Here is a 22,369-nt window from a genome sequence, read left to right on the forward strand (position 1 = left end):
CTTCTCCTCCCTGAACTGACTCATCTTCATCTTCACAGCCCTACTGTCCGAATTGTAACATCAGCAGCGCGGCATATATGAGGAAGGAGCGATCGAGGAGCAAATTGTATGGCCTGACACTAGCACTAGAATCCTAGGTGGCCACATCTCGATACCATCGCTATCTCGGACAAGTCTATACAGCAGGAACAACTACTAAGTCTATTCCAGCACGATTTGTCCTCGACATCCGAATATGCAGGCTATCAATGTGAAACGTTGATTCATTAACCTGATCTTGACACTTTGAGAGTCTTCTCCTCTTCGACCAGAAAGCAGAAAGCAGATGCAGACTCAATAAAAAGTCCGACTTGAACACAAAACTCTCATTCCAACCCCTTTACGCCCTCGCCTTTCTCAACCTCGACAACGTCGCCTTACCCGCCCTACTATCATTGCCCCGACCCAACTCCTTCGATATCCACTCGCCCACCTCTGCCAGCCCCTCGAGATCAACACCCGTCTTCGCACCCAAACTGTGGAAGCAATGCACCAAGTCCTCCGTCGCAACATTTCCCGTCGCACCAGGACTGAATGGACAACCACCCAGCCCACCCACCGCCGCATCAAAAGTACGGATACCGTGTTCGAGAGCAACGACGGAGTTGACGAGCGCCTGACCATATGTGTCGTGGAAGTGGAGTGCTAGGTCATCCTTGTTCACACCCGCTGCGTTCAACGTCTTGAGTAGCTCGAGAGTCTTCGGTGCGGTGCCCATGCCCGTGGTGTCTGCGACTGATATCTCGTCCGCGCCCATTTCTAGTAAGCTCACTGCTAGCTCTGCTACCTTGTGTGGATCTACGTCTGGGCCTTCGTAGGGACAGCCGAGGGCTACGGAAATGTAGGCGCGCACTTTGAGGTCCATTTCCTTTGCTTTTGACATGATGGGCTCGAAGCGTTGTAGGGACTCGGCGATGGAGCAATTTGTGTTCTTTTGTGTGAAGGATTCGGTTGCGGCGGTGAAGATGGAGAGTTCGTGGATGGGGGCTTGGGCGTCGCGGCTCGCGTTCATGGCTTCAGCGCCGGAGGAGGCGGAGGGCATGGCGTTGGGGTCTGAGGAGGAGGTGTTTAGGGCTGGTCCGTTGTCCGTGCCTGGGGATGGTGGAGGTGTTGGGTATGCGTCTTGTCCTGACTGCGACTTGGACTGCCACATGGAGAGGAAGTTGTCGAAGCCCTTGACGTTCGGAAGGAGCCATTGGTACGTGATCGGATGCGGTGATTGGGGCGTTCGAGAGAGGACGTGTTCGAGGATCTCAGCCGAATTGGCCATCTGTCTTGGTGGTCAGCGCATGTCCTCAGCTTCAACAACCGTGGCTTACCTGTGGTACCCATTTGGGCGAGACGAAGGAGCCTGCCTCAATGGTGGTCAGACCAGTCTTGGCCAGCCTCTCAATCAGCTCTATCTTGGTCGCCAGCGGTATCGTCTGCTTCTCATTCTGCAACCCATCGCGTGGCCCGACTTCCACAATGCGAACGTGGTCTGCGCGGCTAGAGGCGGCTGAAGCAAATGTTCGTCGCGGGCACGGGTAACGCGCAGCGAGACGCGCTGAACGGAGGCAGAAGAACTTTGAGGTCATGGCGATAGTTTGCGTGGATGTAGTATGCGACTCAGGGTTGCATTCAGAGGTAGGACATGACGTGCATAGCTGTCAGACGGTTTGTGGGGTTGATGTTTGCGGGGATCAGGTTATGCATGGACCACTGAGCCGAGCTTGGAGCTCCAGCCTTGCCCAGGAAGAAGCTTCGACATTTCACACGCGAGCATCGTGAACGTGGAGCATTGCATCTCATGCATCGTGAAGCGAGTTGTAGTACTTGGCATCTCAGATCGCATCCGACTCCCAGCAAGATGGAGTTACTGTACGACATCTGCTTTCACTGAAATCTTGGCACGCTCTAACTGCATCCGCTGCACCACGAAGCTTCCAGATATCGGTCTCTGACATCAACGTCTCTCAAAGACCGCGACTCTCGAGCAGGCGGGATACTCGGGAAGTTCTCCCTTCGCTCCCCACTTCCGATTGTGCACTTGAATTGCGCCATCGACGGCCACAGGTTCGTCTCCACGAGAGCTCCATGGCGTCGTGGGAAGTCGAAATTACCTGTGCAAGCTAGGGCGCTTCCAGCTAGTGAGCCGAAACTCTGTCAAGCGCTCTCCACCACAGCCAATAGTCAATTCACGTGCTAGATATGTATCTAGCGGATCTGCACGCAGTATTGTGTCGAACCGCAACCATCAGACCGCTCTTCTGCGTCGCTTGAAAGCGCAGTGTCCGCGTGTGCAAGAGCCGGATGCGTTCAGACGATATCGACGCTAATACCCAAGACCCAGCGGGTCCTATCGACGGTGCTGGTTGCTAGCGCAGGGTTCAAGTGGAGACCATAAATAGAGGTCCGAGGAGCCCTAGTCGCTGTTCCAACCGCAGCCGCCGGTTGTTCAAGATCCAGCGCTTGCGGGCGCCTTCGTTTCTGTCGTTCCCTACCAAGTGCCGGCGAAATGACGATCTTCAAGATGTAAACACGGAAGCATTTCTCCATACAGACTGCCTCGGCCTGGCCAGAGTCTTTGAAACGTCTGCTGTCGGGCCGGGCATCGTAGATTTGAGGGTCCCGGAAGCGAGCCCTGGAGATCTTGTACAACTCTACCTGGCGCCGGAAGAATTGGCTAGGGCGGAGATGAGGATTTGAAAGAGTAGCCATGGCCCGCTCGCTTCGAGACATGTCCCACAGCATGGCGTAGCTGCTCTACTCGTACGTGTCGGGCAAACTCCGACCCTCAGGCATTGAACGTTTGATGCATCATAGTGGGATGATTGTCGGACATTGCCCGGAGCTTGAGAGTGAATGTGAGAAGCCGCAACTGTCCTATCATTTTGTCTAGCCTGGCAGAAGCTAAGCCTCTTGCCGGCATCCGTGAGGCTCTCCGTCCTGTTCGGTGCGATAGCAAGGCCTGGAATCAGGAGACCATACGCGGGTCTTCTGCGGACAAAGGAGGGCAGACTGAGACGACGAATTCGTGAGAGACGTACCAAGTGGGCAAACGAGGTCTGGCTCGTATCCCCATACTACCCCGCGTGTGCACATTTGCGCAGGCGCATGGACGGTGAACTGCTTCCCCAGGTACGGACGGCTAGCGACCTGTCTGAGAATGAAACCTTGTCTAGCAACACAAAAGCCATCTGCTGACGGGAGGTTGAAGCTGCTTGTTACCTGAGACAAATCGTTGAGTGGTGGAGCGCAGCCAGCATACCAAAGTAGCGCATGTCTCCGATGCATGTCTGACTTGGCGCTCACGTGCACAATGGTATGATGAGGCTAGCGTGTGTGAATCGGTGAAGACGCCATTCGACGACGGATTGCACGCACACGAATAAGGTGGGTGACGGCTGGACTAGCTGGAGTTCGGCACCTGTGCGGCGGCCGCAGCCACGGCATCATGGACTGCCTAGTCCGGACGGGTGAGGCTGTTGGGAGATGCGATGAGGGAGGGCGGAGGGCGGAGGGCGACCTCATGAGCTCATGAGGTGTTTGGGGAGTGCGACGGACTGGGTGCAGGAGCAGTCGCCGTGGGGGTGGCAGTCGGATGGCCATGGTCATATCGCGCGCTCATCAGGCCCGCATGGCTGTTATCACAGCGGGTCCCACAAGAACGGTTCTGCCAAGAGGCATGCGGAGCAGGCGACAGCAGCAACGACAGCTGCGCAGTGCTGGCAGTCGTCCGGTACAGCCAGGCACCCCGGCCATTGCGTGCAGCTTTGCATCATTCACGCCTGGGCCCGCCGTGTCTTCAGTCCTCGATGTCATCGCAATATCCGCGCCGTCAGACGTGCCCTTCGCGTGCAGAGGTGCGCAAATTGCATCACGCAGCCTTTCGCGCAGCCCTCGCGCATCCCAATCCTTACTGTATTATGCCTTGCGGCAGATCAGTGTCGGCTGCGGGGTTGGCCTCTGTCGTCCTGTCTAATGAGCGACCGTTTCTTTAACCTTACGTACTCGTCCAGGGCTGGCCTTGGCAGAGGCTTCACAGCGGGCGGCTTGTCGCTGCCTGCTCCCACTGGCAAACCTCAGCGCGGCCATGCCAGGCTGTCCTGGCGCCCTTCTACACAGCTTCGATGCGTCTTCGCGACGGCACCTTGATCGCCTCGGTCGGCTCCGTGACCATTTGCGTGCGGTCATTCGCCCGGGCGCTCACGTTGCCCATGCTGGCCCTGACGCTATCAGCAGCAGCCAGCGCTGGCCGCCTGCAGCTGTGCAGCACCTCGCGAGCCGAAGACGCCCTGGACGCCTTCACCCCGGAGCCCTCGACACAAGCTCTCTCAGTGGCTGTGGCCTCGTAGCTGCTCCGAACTTAGCGGCCGGTAGCAGATCGTGTGCGCTGCAGCCTCTCATTCGTGGAGTCTTGGTGGCGTCCAGCCCTCTCCGTCCTGCAGCAGGCCTCTGTCGCCATCCACCCTGCTCTGCTGCCGGGGTGCCACCATTTTTCCACGATGTAACCCGACGCTACCTCGCCCTGCCCTGCAATTCGCCGTCACCGTGTGGGGTGTGGTAGGGGTTGCCACAGCCAAAGCCTCGCTGCCGCTGCGAGAACATGCGGGCACCTGGCCTACTCGCTGCGGGCCACATCCTTCATGCACATCTCTCAAGATGACCACCTCTTCTCTTAATATCCTAGCGTCGAGTATGCCGCGGCATTTTGCATCCTTCATCTTGGCAGAACCAGAGCCCTGCAAGCTAGGGCCCTGACCTTATCTGACGGGGACCAAGCTTCCTTTACCCAGACCCGTCGAGCCAAAATAATACTTACCCACCGTGACGCCGACCTTCTATGCTCCATTGAGTATTACCCCTCGTCTTCTTGTCTATTCTGTTCATACACCTACTATACACGATCCACATCCTGCAGATGCAACGTTGTAGAGTACTGCAATAGCACTTCCTCTTTTATTACACCCATCATGGCCGTCTCTCCCAACACCACTCAGCCTGCTGAGGTCCAGAAAGTCGACAACACCGCCACCAACACCAACACCGCCGCTGCTGCCCCCAGGAAACGAAGAAGAAGAGCTCCTGCCACTGGAGCCACGGACGACTGCTTTGCTTGCAAGAAACGTCAAGTCAAGTGTGATCGACGCCGCCCATACTGTGGGCCGTGCGTCGACATTGGGAAAGAATGCTCCGGATACCGTACCACTCTAACTTGGGGCGTGGGAGTAGCCAGCCGTGGAAAGCTTCGAGGCATGTCTTTGCCTATTGCAAAGTCGCCTCCTTCAACTGCCACACAGGAGCCAAAAGCCCAACGGATGAACTCGATAGCTTCCACCAGCACTACCTCCACCACCAGTGACCACCAACATCAGCACAACTTCAACAACCGTGCCAGCATCGACTTTGGTGCACATTCACCAAGGAGTCCTACAAGTCCCATGTTCTCTGCGCCCCAGGAATACCAGTACTTCAGTCCGACCAGCCCAATACCCATACCCACTCCGTCTACTCCTATGGGCTATCCCATGCAACATCATGGGGAGCACTTCGAATTCCTACATCCCCAAGCCACCAAGTTCAGACATCACCAGCCTCACAGGGGTCCTCTCCAAAGACTGCAAACCACTCTCCATGTGCCTTTCGAGGATAACGGCATGTCGGCATCTTCGGCATCTCTGGGCACATACAGCGATAGCGACTTCCCCTCACCGAGCGAGTTCCCAAACACACCCGTCGATGAGTTTCCGTTTGCAGACCCGTCGATACCACGCTATCAGCCATTTGACCAGGCGCCCATGGGCTCTTTGGACCACTACTTCATCCATGAGGCGCCTCGCTCATTACCCACTGGTGACGACATGAGCTCCAGCGTAAGCTCAGATCAGAGTATACACGACTATCCCGAAGTGAGCGCAGCTTCGCAACCTATGGGTCCTGTTGTGTTTCAGGATGTTTTTGTTGAGGGGGAGATGAGCTCGAGTTTCAACGGATTCCAGCCCGGTTTCTCCTTTCTCCCGTCGGAGGGTATGTCTTCCTATGGCTCTGGCCCCCTGTCTCAAGACGTACTGTCGCTCACCACTTCTATTCCTCAGAGCCTTACCATCGCTTCGCCCCTTTCCCCGCGGATGCTATCCCTTCTGGACTACTACGACAAATTTATATGCCCGGTGCTGGTGGCTTTTGATAGCCATACGAACCCTTACCGGATGCACATCATACATCTGGCCATGCGCAACGAAGAGTTGCAGAATGCCATCGGTGCTCTCGCTACCAACAACATGCGCATGCGCGGAGGTATTGAGGGACGGCGGTTGAGTGTACTGCATGACACACGCCTCATACCAGATCATGCCTACTCGCAAATGACGACACGAGAGCTACGCGAGATGCATGGCGAGGCAACCGACGAAGAGAAGCACTACAAGGCCAATTCTATTGCCCTCCTCAACAAGAAGCTTGTCGACTACGATGGTTCGCAGGACGACTCCGTACTCGCCACGCTTCTGATTCTTTGTCTCTTCCATGTCTGCGATTCCGGATTTACCAAGTTCAAGACCCAGCTTGCTGGCGTGCAGAAACTGCTTAGTCTTCGCGACAGGACGATTCGGTCCGAGTTCGTTGGCTGGATCGAGACTTTCTTCACTTGGTTCGACGTTATGACTGCTGCAGTCAATGACCGAGAAATCGAAGTGCGCGGCGATTCGCTCGACATGATGAACCTGAGTGCCAATTTGGGCGCAATGGAACACCATTCTGGCTGCGAAGGCAGGCTGTTTAAACTCATTGCACGACTTGGACGACTGAACCTGCTTAGTCAGAACCGACCGGTACGCGACAACGATGACACGCCTACATCCTCTCCCCGCCCCAAGAAAGTCAAAGACTTTTACTCTTTCAGCTTCGATAATATGGATGGCAATGGCTGGGGAACGCCAATTGCCGAGCACGTCGACCCCTTCACATCTGCACGCGAGGATCCCCGCTCTGAGTTCTGGAGCGAGTGGAACGATCTGCGCGTTCGGCTCCAAGAATGGGAGTTCCCGTCACCTGGCGACATGCACTCCACATCTTGTGAGGCAACGTCTTCCATGCTTGCCATGTCGCCAGAACAGGCTGCGCTTCTCCACATCAGCGAGAGTTTCCGCTATGCAGCGCTTCTCTACACCGAACGCCTAGCACAACCGACTCTCCCCGCCTCGACTCTGAATTTCCAGAATCTCGTATCACAGGGTCTTTACCACATATCCCAGATCGGCATCACCAGCTGTGTCAACAAATTCCTACTCTGGCCATTGTTCATTATCGGCACGGAGTGCGTTGACCCGGAGCACCGCGCTGTGGTACGACAACGGTGTGTAGAGATCCAACGCGAGAGTGGGTTCTTCAACAACCTGAGCGGTCTAGAAGTGCTTGAACGTGTATGGCGCGAAGATGACGAATGGTCAGACGGCGATGTGCATGTACCGAGGCAGAACGGACCTTTCAGCAACATGCAGCATCCGTTCCGGTGGAGGAGAGCCATGGATCGCGTGGACGGGGAGTACATTGTGCTTTGATTACGACGCTTTTGCTGGACACAAGCTACACACAAACACACACACATACATACGAGGTTGAGCACATACACACATACGGAGCTCATACCAACGAGGAAAAACGTGCATGAACAGGTTTTACGACATTTCATGGGATTCTGGCATGATTGGGTCGGTTGGGAAAAGCGACCCTGGGAAACAAGGTTTCGGTCGCGGCATCATTTTCTGTATATTTTTGTAGCGACCAGTTTATGCGGCATACCCTGCAACGATATGAAGTTTTGTGAACAACAACAGTACGCAGTAAATGAAATGAAAAGCGTTCTTCTGCTCAAACCCCCACCTCTGCTCGCTCATATCCTGTACGCTAACATATGGGGTTTTGCGAACAACAGTACGCAGTAAATGAAAAGCGTTTTTTCTGCCTGAATGTGCATTCACACAAAACGTCACGCCTGTTTGCTTTCTTCCTTCCTTGCGTGCAATTCACCCGATGTTCCTATCTTTACAAGATTGCGCAACCTCACCCAGATCGGGCTCTGCACAGACATCATACTCTCGGTCTCGCACATGCATCCCAACGCTTATCCCATGCAAGGCTGCACGAGCCGGAGTTCTACCACTACAACGGATTACAAGTGCGGTTACACAAAAAACGAAAAGAAAAACAAGATGTCCTCAGGCCATCATTCGGACGAGGCTCACCGGTTCGGCGCCGGTCAGCAAATCGTACAACTTGCTGACTTTGGACATGTCGGTCCTTTCATCCCTGCGTAGATTGCCGGGCGCCGTCCACATGCACAACAAGCATCTGACAGGAGACGGGCGTGAGACGGGCGTCGGAAAGCAAAATCAAACCACATGTCACCCCCCAAAAAAACGATCAACATCGTCATTGCAGAAAGTTTGGTAGGGTGTACTACAGCGGGCCAGTCAAACAACAACAATAACATGATTACTCAAAAGGATGTGCATCTCACATGCCTGCACCAGCTGATGCCTTAACCTGCAGGCTGTAACGGTGGTAACAACTGACACACTGACACCATAATTACAAGACAGCGCTACCTTGCGCAACAGGACATTTGCGCAGGGTCAGGGTTCGCAGGAGGGTTCAAGGTTTCACGGCGATGGCGAACGGCCGTGGCGCGCAAGAGGCGGTTATGGCGGATTAGAGTGCTGACGAACCGGAACGGCAGACAGCGTTGGCAGCAGTGGCAGTGCGGCGGCACGGGGCAAAAGGAATCGAGGTTTCGGAGATGCCGGGTTGACGGCAACGAAACATTACGACTGGCCTCTTTGGATGGGAGAAGAAAGAATCATGGCTTTTAGAAAGGCGGAATGACATGTAGTATGGCGATGCCGATGCGCTGTTCGTGGTGATGGTACGTACCCGCGTGTGGATGGTAGGCTCGCTCGCTCCGGCTCAGCTTGCCCTGTCTACTGTGCTGCGATGGACATCCGAACGGCGATCTGCAGTGATTTTCTGCCAGGTACAGCGTGGGATTATGGCTCAGCTCATGTACGTACATACACCATATTATTTCCTTTGTTCAAACCACATCATACCAGCAAACACGTCTATCCATGCGCCTTCAAGTCACACACGTCATCCCCGCGCAACGCAACACAGAAACGACGTCGGCGCATTGCTTCTCTCATTGCGGGGACCAGAGTATAGTCCAATTTCAGAAAGCCGCAGTTGCTATCCGAGAGGGGGAAGTACAACGACACGAAGCGGAGAGAAGCCCGTTGTTGGACGCCTCGAAACTGTATACTTTCGGACATGTAATTCATGCGCAGCCCGTAACGGGGCATTTCGATACTACGAATTCAACCGCTTTCCCATTACCCCACGCTTTCTCACTAACTGCCCCTCTCTCCGTACTAACGTTACCCCTCGATATTCCCCAGCGCTCTTTGGTGTCGCATTACCTGCGCTACCCCCTCCAATCTCCGTGCGTGCATCTCCATCTTTCGCTCCTCGGACAGGTACTTGACTATTATAGTACGGTGGTGAAGAGGCAGCAAGTAAGCTGAGCCGAACAAGCCAAGACGAACAAAAGGGTACTGTAGCATGAAAGCCAGCCCCATCCTCATCAGCGCTAGGAACTACTCGCGGATTTCGAAGTAACAAGTTTCCCGACGCTATGGAATCCAATTGCGCAGCAGAACGTGACTCGAGATCTTCACTCCGCCGTCGCATTTCGGGCATAGTCGGTCTCTATTAACGTGGTTTATCAGTTCCCTTCCCTGGGATATAGGTAACCTTAACAAATCTCGTTCGGAATTACCGACAGCCTGTCGCTATTGTCGCAAAGGCCATGCCTATTGTTAGCACCCAAGTATCGCAGCGACCAGCGCACGGGTTTAAGAAACTACCAAGACGAGATGACGCGCAAGCACGACGCCAGGCGCGTTGCGTTGGTTTGGTGTGGTGACTATGTCGGATACGCAGGAACCGCTCGTCTCGTCACACCTCCACGAAAAGAACGCCTCTCGGGCGCTTGCACTTGCACTACAAGTTGCAAGTTCCCCCCTTACTCAAGCCGGGCGTAATGCCTAATGCGGCCATCGGCTATTATCTACAAAGACGGTTGCGCTGGGCGCGCGGCTTAGAGCTTGAGTTTGTCTGACAGACGCTCGACGGTTATGTCTTGCATGTGATAAATCTGGGGAAACAATCTTTGTACGTAACAATCAGAACTAGTTTTTGCGGAGTAGCATAGCCGGTAGTTTGTGGAGAGAAGCGCTTTGTCTGCTGCTTGTCTCCACTGGATACGGTGCTGGAGGCTCCGTGATGGGGTGCGGTTGGCCTTGCGTTGGGCTGCGTGCGAAGGGTAGCGGGCGTGAGGCGCACGATGGTGGTGATCGCGGGGCGGGCCACTGCACTCGATCACCAAAGGGCCGAAACGGCTGGTGAGATGTGTAGTGGATGTGTGTGCGTCGCGTGCGATTGCTGAGTTAGCCCTGGAGAGCCGGAGCAGAGTGATTGGTCTGAGGTGTTTGGAATGGTGACGTTGTGGCTGAGGGAAAAAGCAGATATCGTGAAGGCGCGATAGAGGCTCTTGACATGGTTTCTTAAGCCGCGACTTCCGTTTCGCTGCCGACTTGAGCACCACGTACGCGTTCTGTATTCTGGTTACATCGGTGGTGCAGTAGTTTCTTGGTAATAACGTTCATCTTGAAACATGTCTGTAAAGCAGAGTCCAAAAAGCTACAAGAACAAAACATGTGCTGTTGCGTCGTGAAAGCCGGAGCTTCCGACTGTCACGCCCATCTCGCCTTCACCATGATTGTTCATCGGGTCTGACGCCCGCCCAACCCCACGGACACGCACGTCACTCGGAGAATGAAGCCTCACAGACCCTAATGGCGATAGCTGCGTACCGGCTCCTGGGCAAAATGACCATCGTGAACCTCTACCGTCGTCCAACGGCCATAACGTCATGGTAGATACGCCAACGAGCACAGACCTGTCTCAAGGTGTAATGCCGTCTTTCCAGAGCACGAAAACCTCGATTGTCAGTACATCGCAACGATTCCTGCTCTTAATTGTCTTCGAATTCCTTATGATGATCGTCTTGGTATTCTTCACCATCGTCCTGTACAACCACATTCTGTCAGCCTCCTACATCATAGCACCTGTCATCGAGATTCAAGACTGCCGGACCGCATAGCCTATGCACTCTCCACTGCAACCGTGCATCAGGATGCCGAAAGGATCCTCTGAACTCCTCTGTGCGTATCTTGCACGGACACCGAGGCGCTTGATGATTTTTTCTCTCTGAGCTCAGGCCCCTCGCGTAGATATTCACAAGCTCGGCCTTTCTCCATTTTCTCCATGTCCAGCACAGCACAGTCTTCGTGTTCTTATCTCATGTGGATCCTGTAGGTCTGAGCGCAACGACACCGCGTCATATACGACATGTTTTCAAGTTCGTTGGTGATGAGGCAATAAGTTGAAGATGGCAATGCGAATTTAGAAGCCGCGGATACACAGTGTGTAGTGCCGAAGATCATGTCTCGACGCGAGTTTGCTCAGACGGCTCGGTTATTCTACAACGGCTGTGATCTACTGACACGAACCATTCAGACGTTCTTCCTCGGGAGACAATCGTCTTTGCTTGCGGCGCCTTAACCGCCAAAAACATCATTCGCTCACTGCAATTCAACAAACAAGCACGCCACACCGCCTGCTGCTGACCAAACATCCAGAAACAGATTCTCCACATGGTCCTCCATTCCAGCCACGGCGGTACGGCCTCAAAACGGGCCACCGGCGCAATGCTATTCCGCACGGCAGCCGAGCAAAACATCCAACTCCCCTGCCCACGCTCAGCCACGACTTGGGATAGGCTACCGGCCCCTCGTAACTATCACTCGACCCATGATATATCACATCGTCAATGCAAAAATAAATCCACTAGCGCACCGAATGTTCGATTCAAGAGTCCATGGACATGGTACGGGCATGGACCTCAATCTGTGCAAGGCTGTGCAGATAGACCTGCAGATATGTAGCCGCGGGAAGTTAACCGATTGCGGATAGCAACCAGGTGACTGGGGGTTGATTGGCAGCAGGGCAAGAGAGAGACAATAGACACGGCCTAGATTCGAGTCATGGCTGTTCATCGTTGATCGACGGACACTAGAAGGGGGGTCTTCTAGATCCCAGCTGGCATCTGGTGTTGACAAACCAAGCGACGCTCTAGGGGAAATCAGTTTGTAAATCGACCGACCCAGTTGCGCAGTACCATTGGTGGGAATTCAACAGACCAGAGATCGTACGTTGGAACTTTATCGTAGTGGAGCGAAGGAGGGAAATGGATACACACGTCGGATCAAAGAACCCATACATCTCAACGGCTTCTCGAAATATCCACAGATAACGGTCTTGGTAGACCCTTTCTTTCTCTCAAGTACAACGCATGAATGACCCATCCCACACTTCCAAGGTTTCCAATACGCGACTCGTACCTGAAACCAAGACACACCACGATCAACCCCCCCACCACCATACCCCTCAAAGTAACTATCCAGACTATCCTCTAGAGTTCGCACTAACAGCTTTCCCTCTTACCCTGTTCCAGTCCATGTCCTCCGACGTGGTCCTGCATCAATCTGCAGCTCCCCTCTCCACGCCAGCAGCAACAGCTAGCCTAGAACCAGTGATCCTCTTCACAACACATCCATGCATGACACCATGCATGTGAAGCTATCGATTAAGCTATCGACGCATCTCATGCACTGTGCTGTGATTGTGCCTGCTTCCCCTACCACACCCTCTCTCTCTCTGCCTGGTCTGTCTCTCTCCCGCAAAACAACAAGTGCTGACATGTTTGCTCGCTTCAGATGCGTCGTTTAACCCCCATCCGGCCGTGGGATATGCAATGGAAGGTGCTAAGAAGATATGCGGAATGCCTCGGCAACCGTCGGTTAGTGCGGCACAGCAACGGGCCGTGCTTCGATAACCGCTTCGAGAACACCTGAGCCGCTGCTACACAACATGTTTACTATCTTCCCTATTGGATTGGGCTATGTGTGGTGTGGTGAGAGGGGTATCACGACGTGGAGGTGGCTGGCTGGGCTGTGCACCTATCTGCTCCCCTTTCCTTTTTCCCCCTCTGCCACCTCTAGCGAATGTCAAGGTCCACATAGTGCATGTTTATGCGTTCGTGTCTTCCCCCCCAACGAACGCATGTTCGTATGTACAGTACATGCGTTCCGGCCACTCCAGCTAGGTTGGGAAGGTGAATAGATAGGTAAGCGCGAGAAACACGAGATATACCCATTGGCTCCTACGTCAATAATGTGGGGAAGTGCACATTGAAAACTGAGTTAGCACAAAGTAGGCCAGAGCAACGACAAGTGGTTTCGGAGAACGAAAGAGGGGGACAAGGCCGGGAAGGAAGGGGCGCGGGACAACGGCCTGAAGCGGGAAGGGAAGGATCTAGCAGGCTTCGGAGGTTTGTTTCCTCTAGCACAAGCACACTTGACACACCCTCGTACAACCGAGATGATGTGAATTATGCTTTGGATATCACTATTTCGTGTTTGAAGGACCGAATTTCGCGTATTCATACATTGGATTGACATTACTAGCTGCCTTGGGGCTACCGATGAGATTGGTTGTACACACTTGTCTACATGCTCATTTCATCCGCTTCTTCCTTGTAGCTTACTTGGGACGTGGCCCTGCCAGACTTCTTCCGTGTTGCGGCAGGTCGTGCATTTCGCTTCTGCACAGCAGGAGCCTCGTCCTCGGTCCCTTCGCTAAGCGGGGGTGAGCTAAGTTGATCATCCTCTTCGTCTGACGCCGAAGGTGTTGGCACGGACTTTGCTGCTGCCTTCTTCTTAGTCGATGAAGCTGCTGCTCGCTTAGCTGGTGCGGCCTTCTTGGCTGGTGTCTTGATGGGCGTCTTGACATCCTCGAGTGGAGCGGCTTCACTTGCTATGGAGGCCGCGTCAGCGGCGGTCTTGCGCTTCTTCTTCGCTGGCGTAGCGGCGCCGTCTTCTTTCTTCTTGATGATCCGTTTTGGGGGTCTGAGCCAGTCCTCCATTCCTGGGGGCCAGTACACTCTTCCCTCTGGTCCTCCCATGCCTACTTCCTCGTCAGGTACAATGGGTGGTGGTACGTCCTCTGGCTCTTCCTCTTCAATCTTCGCATCCAGCTCATCAAGCTCGTCGGTCTTCTTCTTTTTGCTCTTCTTGACAGCCTTCTTGGGCTTCGGCTTCCAAGGCTTGTTCTCATCCTGGCGCGTATGTGGCAGAATGTCGTTGAAAGTTTCGAAGCCTGGGAGCTTGAAAGTTCGCATGAGCTCAAATACAGCCTGCTCCTTGTCCTTTGCCTCGATCATCAAGTCCATCGTGTCAGGGCAGGGAGGGAATGTCATGACGCGGGGTGAATGCTTTCTCCGCTTCGTGCGAGTAATCGCAGGAGGTGTTTGCTCAGAGTAATGCATCTTGGGCGTGATCCCTTTCTTCTCCCATGTTGCAAGAATACGGGGATAGTAATCCATGACATCCTTGGTACCTTCACGGATCTGAGTATCGTCGAAGAGAATGTTGTGATGGTGATAGTCAAGCACGAATGGGATGTTAAGCTCTTCACATAGAGGCAACAACTCATGCATGTTCCATACAACGTCGTCGTTCTCAAGCACCAGACGGCTCTTGACTCCTTGAGGAAGCCTTGCGTAGTTCTCCTTGAACCTCTCAATAGCCGCTGGCTTGTCGCCATATGCTCCACCGAGATGCAGGATCATGACAGCATCCCGATCTTGCTGCTCTGGAAGCTTCAGAAGAGAAAGCATCTCAGCATGATACTCCAGATCACGCATTGCGTTGTCAATGACCTGTTTTCGCGGAGAGCCCAATTGTGTGAACTGGCCCGGATGAGTAGTCACTCGATGACCCAGCTCACCGATCACTTTGCCTGCTTCACGCAACGTCTCGGCAGCGAAAGGCTCAAGCTTGTAGCCATACTCGTCGTGGCTTGCAAACGGGAATATCTCGCTACTCAAGCGCATGAACTTGATGCCGTACCTGTCGTTCCAGCGCACCATCTTGATGATATCCCGCGCATTAGCGAGGCCAATCTCTTCAACGTATTTCATGCCCCGCGCGACATCCGCTGGTTGTTCCTTATCGGGGCGATTCTTAGTGGCATGTTCGGGCTGGGAGGGGTCCTTCAGGGGATGGCGATGTTCGATGATGCTCGCGATGCGGCAGGTTCTGGAGCTGAAGACGGGAGGGGTAGCACTGCGGAGGTACGTATTGAGACAGGCCTGTATGCACATTCGTTAGTTTAGATTAAAAGGTACCTGCAGGACACATACATAGCCAAGTCGTCCTTTCCACGGAAGAGGAAGGTATTCAGAGTTGACCGGTGGGGGTCTCGACAGGGCTTCCTTGACCTCTGCCTCGTCCTCGTCCTCAGCCTCGAGGTTATCGACATCGTCGGGATCTGCCGCTACCCCAGTGCTGGCTGCAGGTGCAGTGACATTTCCAGCTACGCCATTCACGGCATTGTTGTTGGTGTCTTCCTCTTCCACTTTGATTTGCTGGGCGCCGGCCTTCTTTCGCTTGTTCTTTGCAGCATTCGCTGCAGGGGCGGCGCCATTCGCTACGGGCGCATCGCCGTTTGTGGCAGGTGCTGAGGGCGCCTTCTTCTTCGCAGGCGCACCTGATGCAGTATTCGCCTCATTCGCAGTACCGTTGCTGACGGCAGATTCCAGCACAGCATCATGCGCGGCGCTTTCGTGTCCGTCAGGCGATGCGCGTAATGCAGTGACTCCATCGAGGATGTCAGGGTTGAGATTAGGGTCGGTCTTTTCAGCCTTTCCCCCACGCGTCGTTTGGCGACGAGGAGGCTTCGCGACGTTTGACGGCAAAGGCACGTCTGTTCGGCGCATCTGTGATCGGTCCATTGGGGGCGCCTCTTCGGTCGTAGGCACCGTAGCTGCTACAGCAGATCTCTTCCGCTTAGGGGGCATGGTTGGAAGATAGGAAATCACGCGCGATCTCTGAAAAGTTGCCTTCGCTCGGAGTGGTGGATGGAATGCGACACGAGAGCAGATGCTGTGAAGGGAACGTAGCATGTGTCCGGACTCAGGTGATGCCGCTGCAGAGGGAACAGCAAGTTTATTGAAAGGAGGCTGAAACCCGCGAACCGTGCTTCTATTGCCATGTTGGGTGGCTAACGCGTCGAGCTCGCGACTACGTCATTACATTGAGGTTTGATAGTATGACGCTGGTGTTGTCTGAGATCGGCTCAGACCCGATCGGCTACGATTAGCGAACCCGCCCGATCTCATGCCAGATCCCACCTTTCGCATTCTACAATCCCATCACGAGCACAATTGCATTGGTCGAACTCATCAAGAAGGCTATCGCTACGTAACTTACACTTCAACAGGCCATCGCGATTGTGATGTTTAGCCATGCTTGCAACGAGATGGCATTCTACCTAGGTATGCATAATGTATCTGCACAATCGTCATTTGTGCAAAGATCCACTGAAACACACGGTCCACTGATGGCCTGAATATATCGCGATCTAAGGGGTACGATCGTCATCAGCCCATTTATATCAATCTTTCACGATAGTATCTGAAAGCACCAGCTTGGTAGCAGTGACTTTTCACGAAAAGCGCGAGAAACCGATCACCTCGTTACGATACCGCCAGATTATCTCAAGGAACGGAGCAGCACAGCCGACTCTAGAAATATTCCCACCTGGTCTTGATCACTATTTGTTCTGCATCCTCGTACATATATAAAACTAGGTGATAATACCATGCATGTCAACCTAACAGTAGAGTGACTCCATATGCACCACCAAACCAAACCATTGCATGAATAACCAGGCCATCTTCAACGACCTTTTAATTTCTTCAAATCACAATACCAAGTTCACACCTCCATCGTAACACTAAACACTACTTGCTCGTCAGACCTCTTCAGCCTCCTACTCCCACACGACAAACCAAGACACAGCAACACCCAAAACATCAGAGCATCCTTCGAATCCCCATCCCCATCGCCTGCTCTCCAAACTCAGCACTACAGCACCTCCCACGGTACCTACACGAATTTCTATTCTCTCCACTCCGCTCTCTACCTTCCCGTCTACCTCCTACCCCTCTCGGGCTTCCTTATCTTCATCCTGACTCTTACCCTCACCCCTCTACCACATCACCACAGCTCCTCACCCCTCCCCGTCTACCTTTCACCAACCCCTTCCACTCCCTCCCCTTTATCCCTTTACCCCCTCAACCACCCCGGCATTCCCTTTCCATTAATCCACATCAGCAACATCATGTGCATGAAGAACAGGACGCATACTGCTATCCACAGCCAGATGAATCCTTTGAACACCATTATCGTTGTCGCAGGCGTTGTAGATAGAGTACGATATGTAGGTACTCGGTCGACTGTGGAGAAATAAGGTAAGTCGTAGGTTTTTGTGTCGGGACGCACTTCCAAAGTTTTCTTGTGTGGTGTTTATGTGGTTTGCAGTGTGGTGTCTAGCTCGGGCCTGGATGATACGTTTGGGCGTGTGGGTGGTTATTTGTGCAGTCGCTGTTGTGAGAGGTAGATAGGGTAGGTTGACCGGTGAACGAGGGTGTTGCTACACTCACACCCTACTCCCATCGTGTTTTAAGAACGAGCCCACATATTTTGGTTCAAGATTTCGCATATTTCCGCTGTGTACCAAGCTTTACAATTGCACAAGTGGTTGGTTATGTATGTCTTGTTCACTCCGGCACGTAATTTGAAATTGATAGCGTACACTTCTTAGAGTGTTGATCCGGCTTTGGTGTTCTCGTTGTAACTTTTGAAAGCATGTGGTCGTCGTTCCTGTAGAAAGGACAAAATACACGGGACGCGACGTACAGAGAAGTATCCACCGCATGGGCAAACAAGGCACATCCACCTTCATGCCTCTACACAAGACACACAACACACAGTAGTACAAAACCACACATCATCACCATCACACACCCACGCACACAAATCATGCAGCTGTCTTCATTCTCTAAGCAATGCATAGCGCTAAAGACATCTCTTCGAAACTATCTCTATCCCAGCTAATCTCCATCTACCTGCCTTCCAACCCCTTTACTTATACACCTTTTCCACGTAGACATACCCATCATCATTCCCACCGGACAGCGCAGCCGCAGTCGCAGTCGCAGTAGCCTTCGCAGCACTAGCTCCCTAAGCAGTCGACTTGCTAAACTGAATCAACCGCTTGACACCAACCTACACAACCAAAAATTAGCACTACATCCTCATCAAATCACAGAGTACGAATCTCATTTCACTTACCATCCAATTACTCCCCTCATCCGTCTTATTCGTCATGAGATCCGAGAAAATTGCAACCGCAGCATCATACTGCTTAGCCTGAATCTGGGCCGCCAATTCATTCATCTGCTGGATAGTATCAGGCTTGAGCAGGTCCTCGTTGTTGAGATGGTCAAATAGGATATTGAGGCGCTTCTCCGTGTCGGCAACGTGCTGTTTGTATTGAGCTGGTGCCTTTGCTTTCACGCGTTGGAGGTCTGCGTCGAGGATCTCGTAGATGGGGCGCGAGGCGTCGGGGATGTGGGATCGGTCGCCGGGAGCTGTGTTGCGGGGTTAGATTGAGATGATTCTTGTGTGGTTTGGGATGCACTTACGGTACTTGGGCGCTGCTTGCGCTGCCGCTTGCGATTGTCCGGTGCCAGGTCGGGAATCGGGCCTTGGTGGTCCGCCCTGAGGACCGCCTGGAGGACCGCCTGGAGGAGGTCCTGCACGCGGAGGTCCTTGAGGCGGGCCCCTTGGTGGCGGTGCTGCGGCTGCGGGTGGCATTTGCTGCACAGGCGACGGTGCGTATGCTGATCCTACGGGTGTGAATTGGCCAGGAGGAGGCGCAATGTTCCGTGGCGGTGGCATTCCGCCCATTGGTCCAGGGGGAGCCGATGGTTGTGAACCTGGAGCAGGAGCATAGCGGTTCGATGGCGGAGCGGCAGCAGTCGGTGGTTGGTATGGCGATGCTCCACGCTGTACCGGTGCCTGCTGTGGAGGTGCGAAGCCAGCAGGCGGAGCAGCATAGTTGTTTGACGCTGGCGCTGGTGCGTATGGGTTCGGAGCACCAGTTGGGGGTCCAGACGGAGGAGAAGTCATCCGGGGAGGGCCTTGAGGAGGACCCTTTGGAGGAGGTGGAGGTGTCGACCTTGCTCCTGGTGAGAATGGACCTTGAGGTGGGCCTGCGAGGGGCTGCTGCTGGTTCGGGAACGGAGAAGCTACAGTGTTCATAGGAGTGCCACGACGCGAAGCTGGCTTGGGTGGACCAAAGTCTGGTGTGTCGTTCCAGGCAGGAATACTGCCTCTGTTGGCTGCTGGCACGATTGATGGCGAGTTTGAGAAGTTGCGTGGCGGAGGTGCGATTCCTTGTTGGGGCGCTGCGTTGTAACCATAGCCCTGAGGCTGAGATGGCTGGTAACCGACCGGTGTGTACGAGTTGCCTGGTGCTGCTGCTGGTGTGAATGTTGATGGTCCAGTGGGCTGGGCTTGCGAGGATAGGGGGTTAACTGGAGCATAAGGTGACGCTCTTGGTTGCGTTTGCATAGGGTTGACCGGAGCGTAGGGCGTCTGCTGGGGCGGTGCCGGTGTTGCTTGTGCAGGCTGTCCATACGACGGGACCACAACTTGACGACGACCAGCAGTGGTTGACTGGGCCTGTTTTTGTGCTGCCGCTGGCTGAGCTGCAACCTTCCTAGTGGCTTGCTTGACCCGGTTCCTGGCAACATCTGCAGCTGGGTACTTTTGAGGCAGGAGATCCAGATACTTCTCCGCAATTGCGAGCTGGCCGTGGGCAGATGCGATGTCAGCGTATTCAACGTACTTCGCGTACAACGGCTCGAGTTTCCAGTCGTCCTCCTTTTGCTGTTCGGCATCCTTGAAGTTGGTGACCTTTCGGAATACAGTGACCTTCTCGATGAACTCCTGTAAAGATCGTGCGTGGATAGAGAAACTGTTGTCGCCGTCGGTTTGCTCAATGCCCGCCTTCTCGCTTTCTTGGAGCTCCTGTGCCCAGTTGACAACGACCTTCTCAAGCTTGGAACCAGCCAAGTAACAGAAAGACGCATCTTTTCGGTACGTTCCTTCCTCTTCAGAAATGGCTTCTTCGAGACGGTCTCCGAGGGCCTCGCAAAGGTCGGGGAAGTCGGCCTGGTCGGCAAATGTGCAGATCGTGGCCATGACTTCCTTCCAGTCTTTGAGGTCAGCGTTGTATACGAAGTCCCATAGATTCTTTCCGACCACTGACGCAAGTAAGCGCAGGTAATTGGGTGCGTCAGACTGTCTCTTGAAGTATGCAGCCTGTGCCTTGGCGATGCACTTCTCCCCACCGCAAATGGCAATCATGAAAGCATCTGACAGTCGGTTCTCCTTTAGGCACACGTCCAACGCCGCGTTGAAGTCACCAAGCATGAGGTTGCGGGTAATCTTGGTGTCGGCTTCCGACTCGGAACCAGTGTATATCTGGAAGGGGTTGTTGGTCTTCGCGCCCTTGGAAGCCGCGAGATCGGACAAGAAGTTGCCCTCGTCTGTCGCATTGTCGAAGAACGAGGACCCCTCGTCCGCATCGCCATTTGTCTTCTCCTCCTTCTTCTCTTCTTCTGGCTCTTCATCCTTGTCGGAGAAGCCCAGGTACTCGACAAGCTTGCTTCGCGGGTTCTCCGACGTAAGAGTCTCGATTACAGTCCAGTCGGCCTTCTCTTCCTCGTTGGCTGCCTTTGAAATCTTCGACTCGCAGATTGCCGTAATGTCGCCCTTGTCTAGAGCCTTGTCGAACTCCTCGCTCGCTGCACTGACGTCCGAGTCTACAGCGAATGTGGAAATGGAGATCTTGGACTTGTTATCGACGATGCCGAATCGCACCAGCTTTCCACCAAAGCCAAAAGCCACACCTGCTCGCCTCTTCAGCCACTTCGGGGGTGTCTTCAATGAGAAAGATGCGCCCTGGGGTTCTGCGTGGGTCTGAGCGAAGAAGTCCTCGCCGGCAGGCGCTTCCGTCGCCGCCTTGTTCTGGTCCGCGCCAGCCCCAGTGTTTTGTAGTGTTTGAACTGCGATCTTTCCGTCGAAGGATGCGGTCGCGAGGAGGTTCGGGTTCGAAGGGTTGAATCTGGTCTGGAAGGTCCAGTTTGTCACGACTGGGAACTCGCCCAGTTGCTCGCCGGTGTGCGGGTTCCACGCAATCGTCCTGTTGTCCTTGCCGCAAGACAACAAAAGGTCGCTGTCTTGAACACACCACGAAAGCGACAGCACGCCCTGGTCGTGTGCCTGCAGCGTCTTCTCTGGCGCATTGGTGTTGCGGAGGTCCCATACCAGCACGAGCGGGTTCTGGTCGGTCGGGATAGCGGTAACGAGTCTCGTGGGCACATTGGGGTCCCAGGAAACCGCGCTGACTGTTTTCCGTCCATAGTGGTTTAATGTGAGGTTCTCCTTCTTGAGCTTGACGTCCCAGACGGTGACAAAGCCGCCGCTGCTGCCGGTTGCCAGGATATGCGCAACCTTCTTGTTCCAGTCCAGTGTAGTGTATTCGTCGGGGTTCGCTCCAGCCTTGCCGAGGCGGAAGGACTTGGAGTCGTCGGCGAGGTCGTGGACGTAGAGTTCGCCCTTGGCACCGGCCGAGGCGAGGATGTTGGATCGGAAGGGGTTGAACTGTATCGCCTGGATGGGGCCGGTGTGCTTGTCGATCTGGTCAATTTCCGCATCGTCGCTGCATAACGTCAGCACTCTGTGGTTGCATGCAGCTGTCCATGCGCTCTGACCCTTCGCCTGCCTGCAGCTTCTCTGCGTCCCATAGCACGAGTGCCCCGCTGTCGAGTGCGCCCGCTATTATGCCCCGCGGGTACTGTTCGCTGGGTTGACTCCACGCAATGTCGTTGAACCTGGCATGACGTTTAGTTCTTTGGTCCCAATGGATTAGAAATATCCTCTAGTACCTCGACTCTACGCTCACAGTAGCAACGGGCTTGAGTTCGACACCCTGCTCGCTGTCGTCCAACTTGAGCTCCCAGAGCTCTAATTGTGTTTCATTTGAAAAGTCGGCATCTACAGCCCCAGCCTTGGTTCCGGTAGCAATAAGGGGCTGCGTCGGGCCTGGCGACCAGGCGAAACAGGCGGTCCGGGGGATTTCTCGTAGGCGGACCATGACGGTGTTGGGCGGTGATGGCGCCTCGGTGTCAGATTAGCGAATTGGGGAATACGGCACGAACAAAATGATGGACAAGGGAGCGAGTTTTGTAGAGGGC

General features: G+C 54.2%; 4 protein-coding genes across 4 annotated transcripts; 1 reads left to right on the forward strand and 3 right to left on the reverse strand.

Annotated features, from left to right (window-relative positions):
- Positions 1 to 379: 379 nt before the first annotated feature.
- On the reverse strand, positions 380 to 1,616 carry J4E90_006972 (uncharacterized protein; the record flags this gene model as incomplete). Its single annotated transcript, XM_051436514.1, has 2 exons — positions 380 to 1,309; positions 1,359 to 1,616. The coding sequence occupies 2 exons, from the start codon at positions 1,614 to 1,616 to the stop codon at positions 380 to 382; spliced, it is 1,188 nt and encodes a 395-aa protein (XP_051289260.1).
- Positions 1,617 to 5,462: 3,846 nt separating this feature from the next.
- Positions 5,463 to 7,580, forward strand: J4E90_006973 (uncharacterized protein; the record flags this gene model as incomplete). The annotated part of the gene is made up of 1 exon (XM_051436515.1): positions 5,463 to 7,580. One exon carries the CDS (start codon positions 5,463 to 5,465, stop codon positions 7,578 to 7,580), a length of 2,118 nt encoding a protein of 705 aa, XP_051289261.1.
- Positions 7,581 to 13,705: 6,125 nt separating this feature from the next.
- Positions 13,706 to 16,057, reverse strand: MUS18 (UV-damage endonuclease; the record flags this gene model as incomplete). The annotated part of the gene is made up of 2 exons (XM_051436516.1): positions 13,706 to 15,349; positions 15,401 to 16,057. The coding sequence occupies 2 exons, from the start codon at positions 16,055 to 16,057 to the stop codon at positions 13,706 to 13,708; spliced, it is 2,301 nt and encodes a 766-aa protein (XP_051289262.1).
- Positions 16,058 to 18,284: 2,227 nt separating this feature from the next.
- On the reverse strand, positions 18,285 to 22,269 carry SEC31 (protein transport protein S31; the record flags this gene model as incomplete). The annotated part of the gene is made up of 5 exons (XM_051436517.1): positions 18,285 to 18,329; positions 18,396 to 18,694; positions 18,749 to 21,834; positions 21,887 to 22,006; positions 22,061 to 22,269. The coding sequence occupies 5 exons, from the start codon at positions 22,267 to 22,269 to the stop codon at positions 18,285 to 18,287; spliced, it is 3,759 nt and encodes a 1,252-aa protein (XP_051289263.1).
- Positions 22,270 to 22,369: the final 100 nt, after the last annotated feature.

The sequence above is a fragment of the Alternaria incomplexa genome (genome assembly GCF_024043165.1).
Source record: "Alternaria incomplexa strain BMP 0042 chromosome Unknown scaffold_10, whole genome shotgun sequence".
In the NCBI taxonomy this organism is placed as follows: Eukaryota; Fungi; Ascomycota; class Dothideomycetes; order Pleosporales; family Pleosporaceae; genus Alternaria; species Alternaria incomplexa.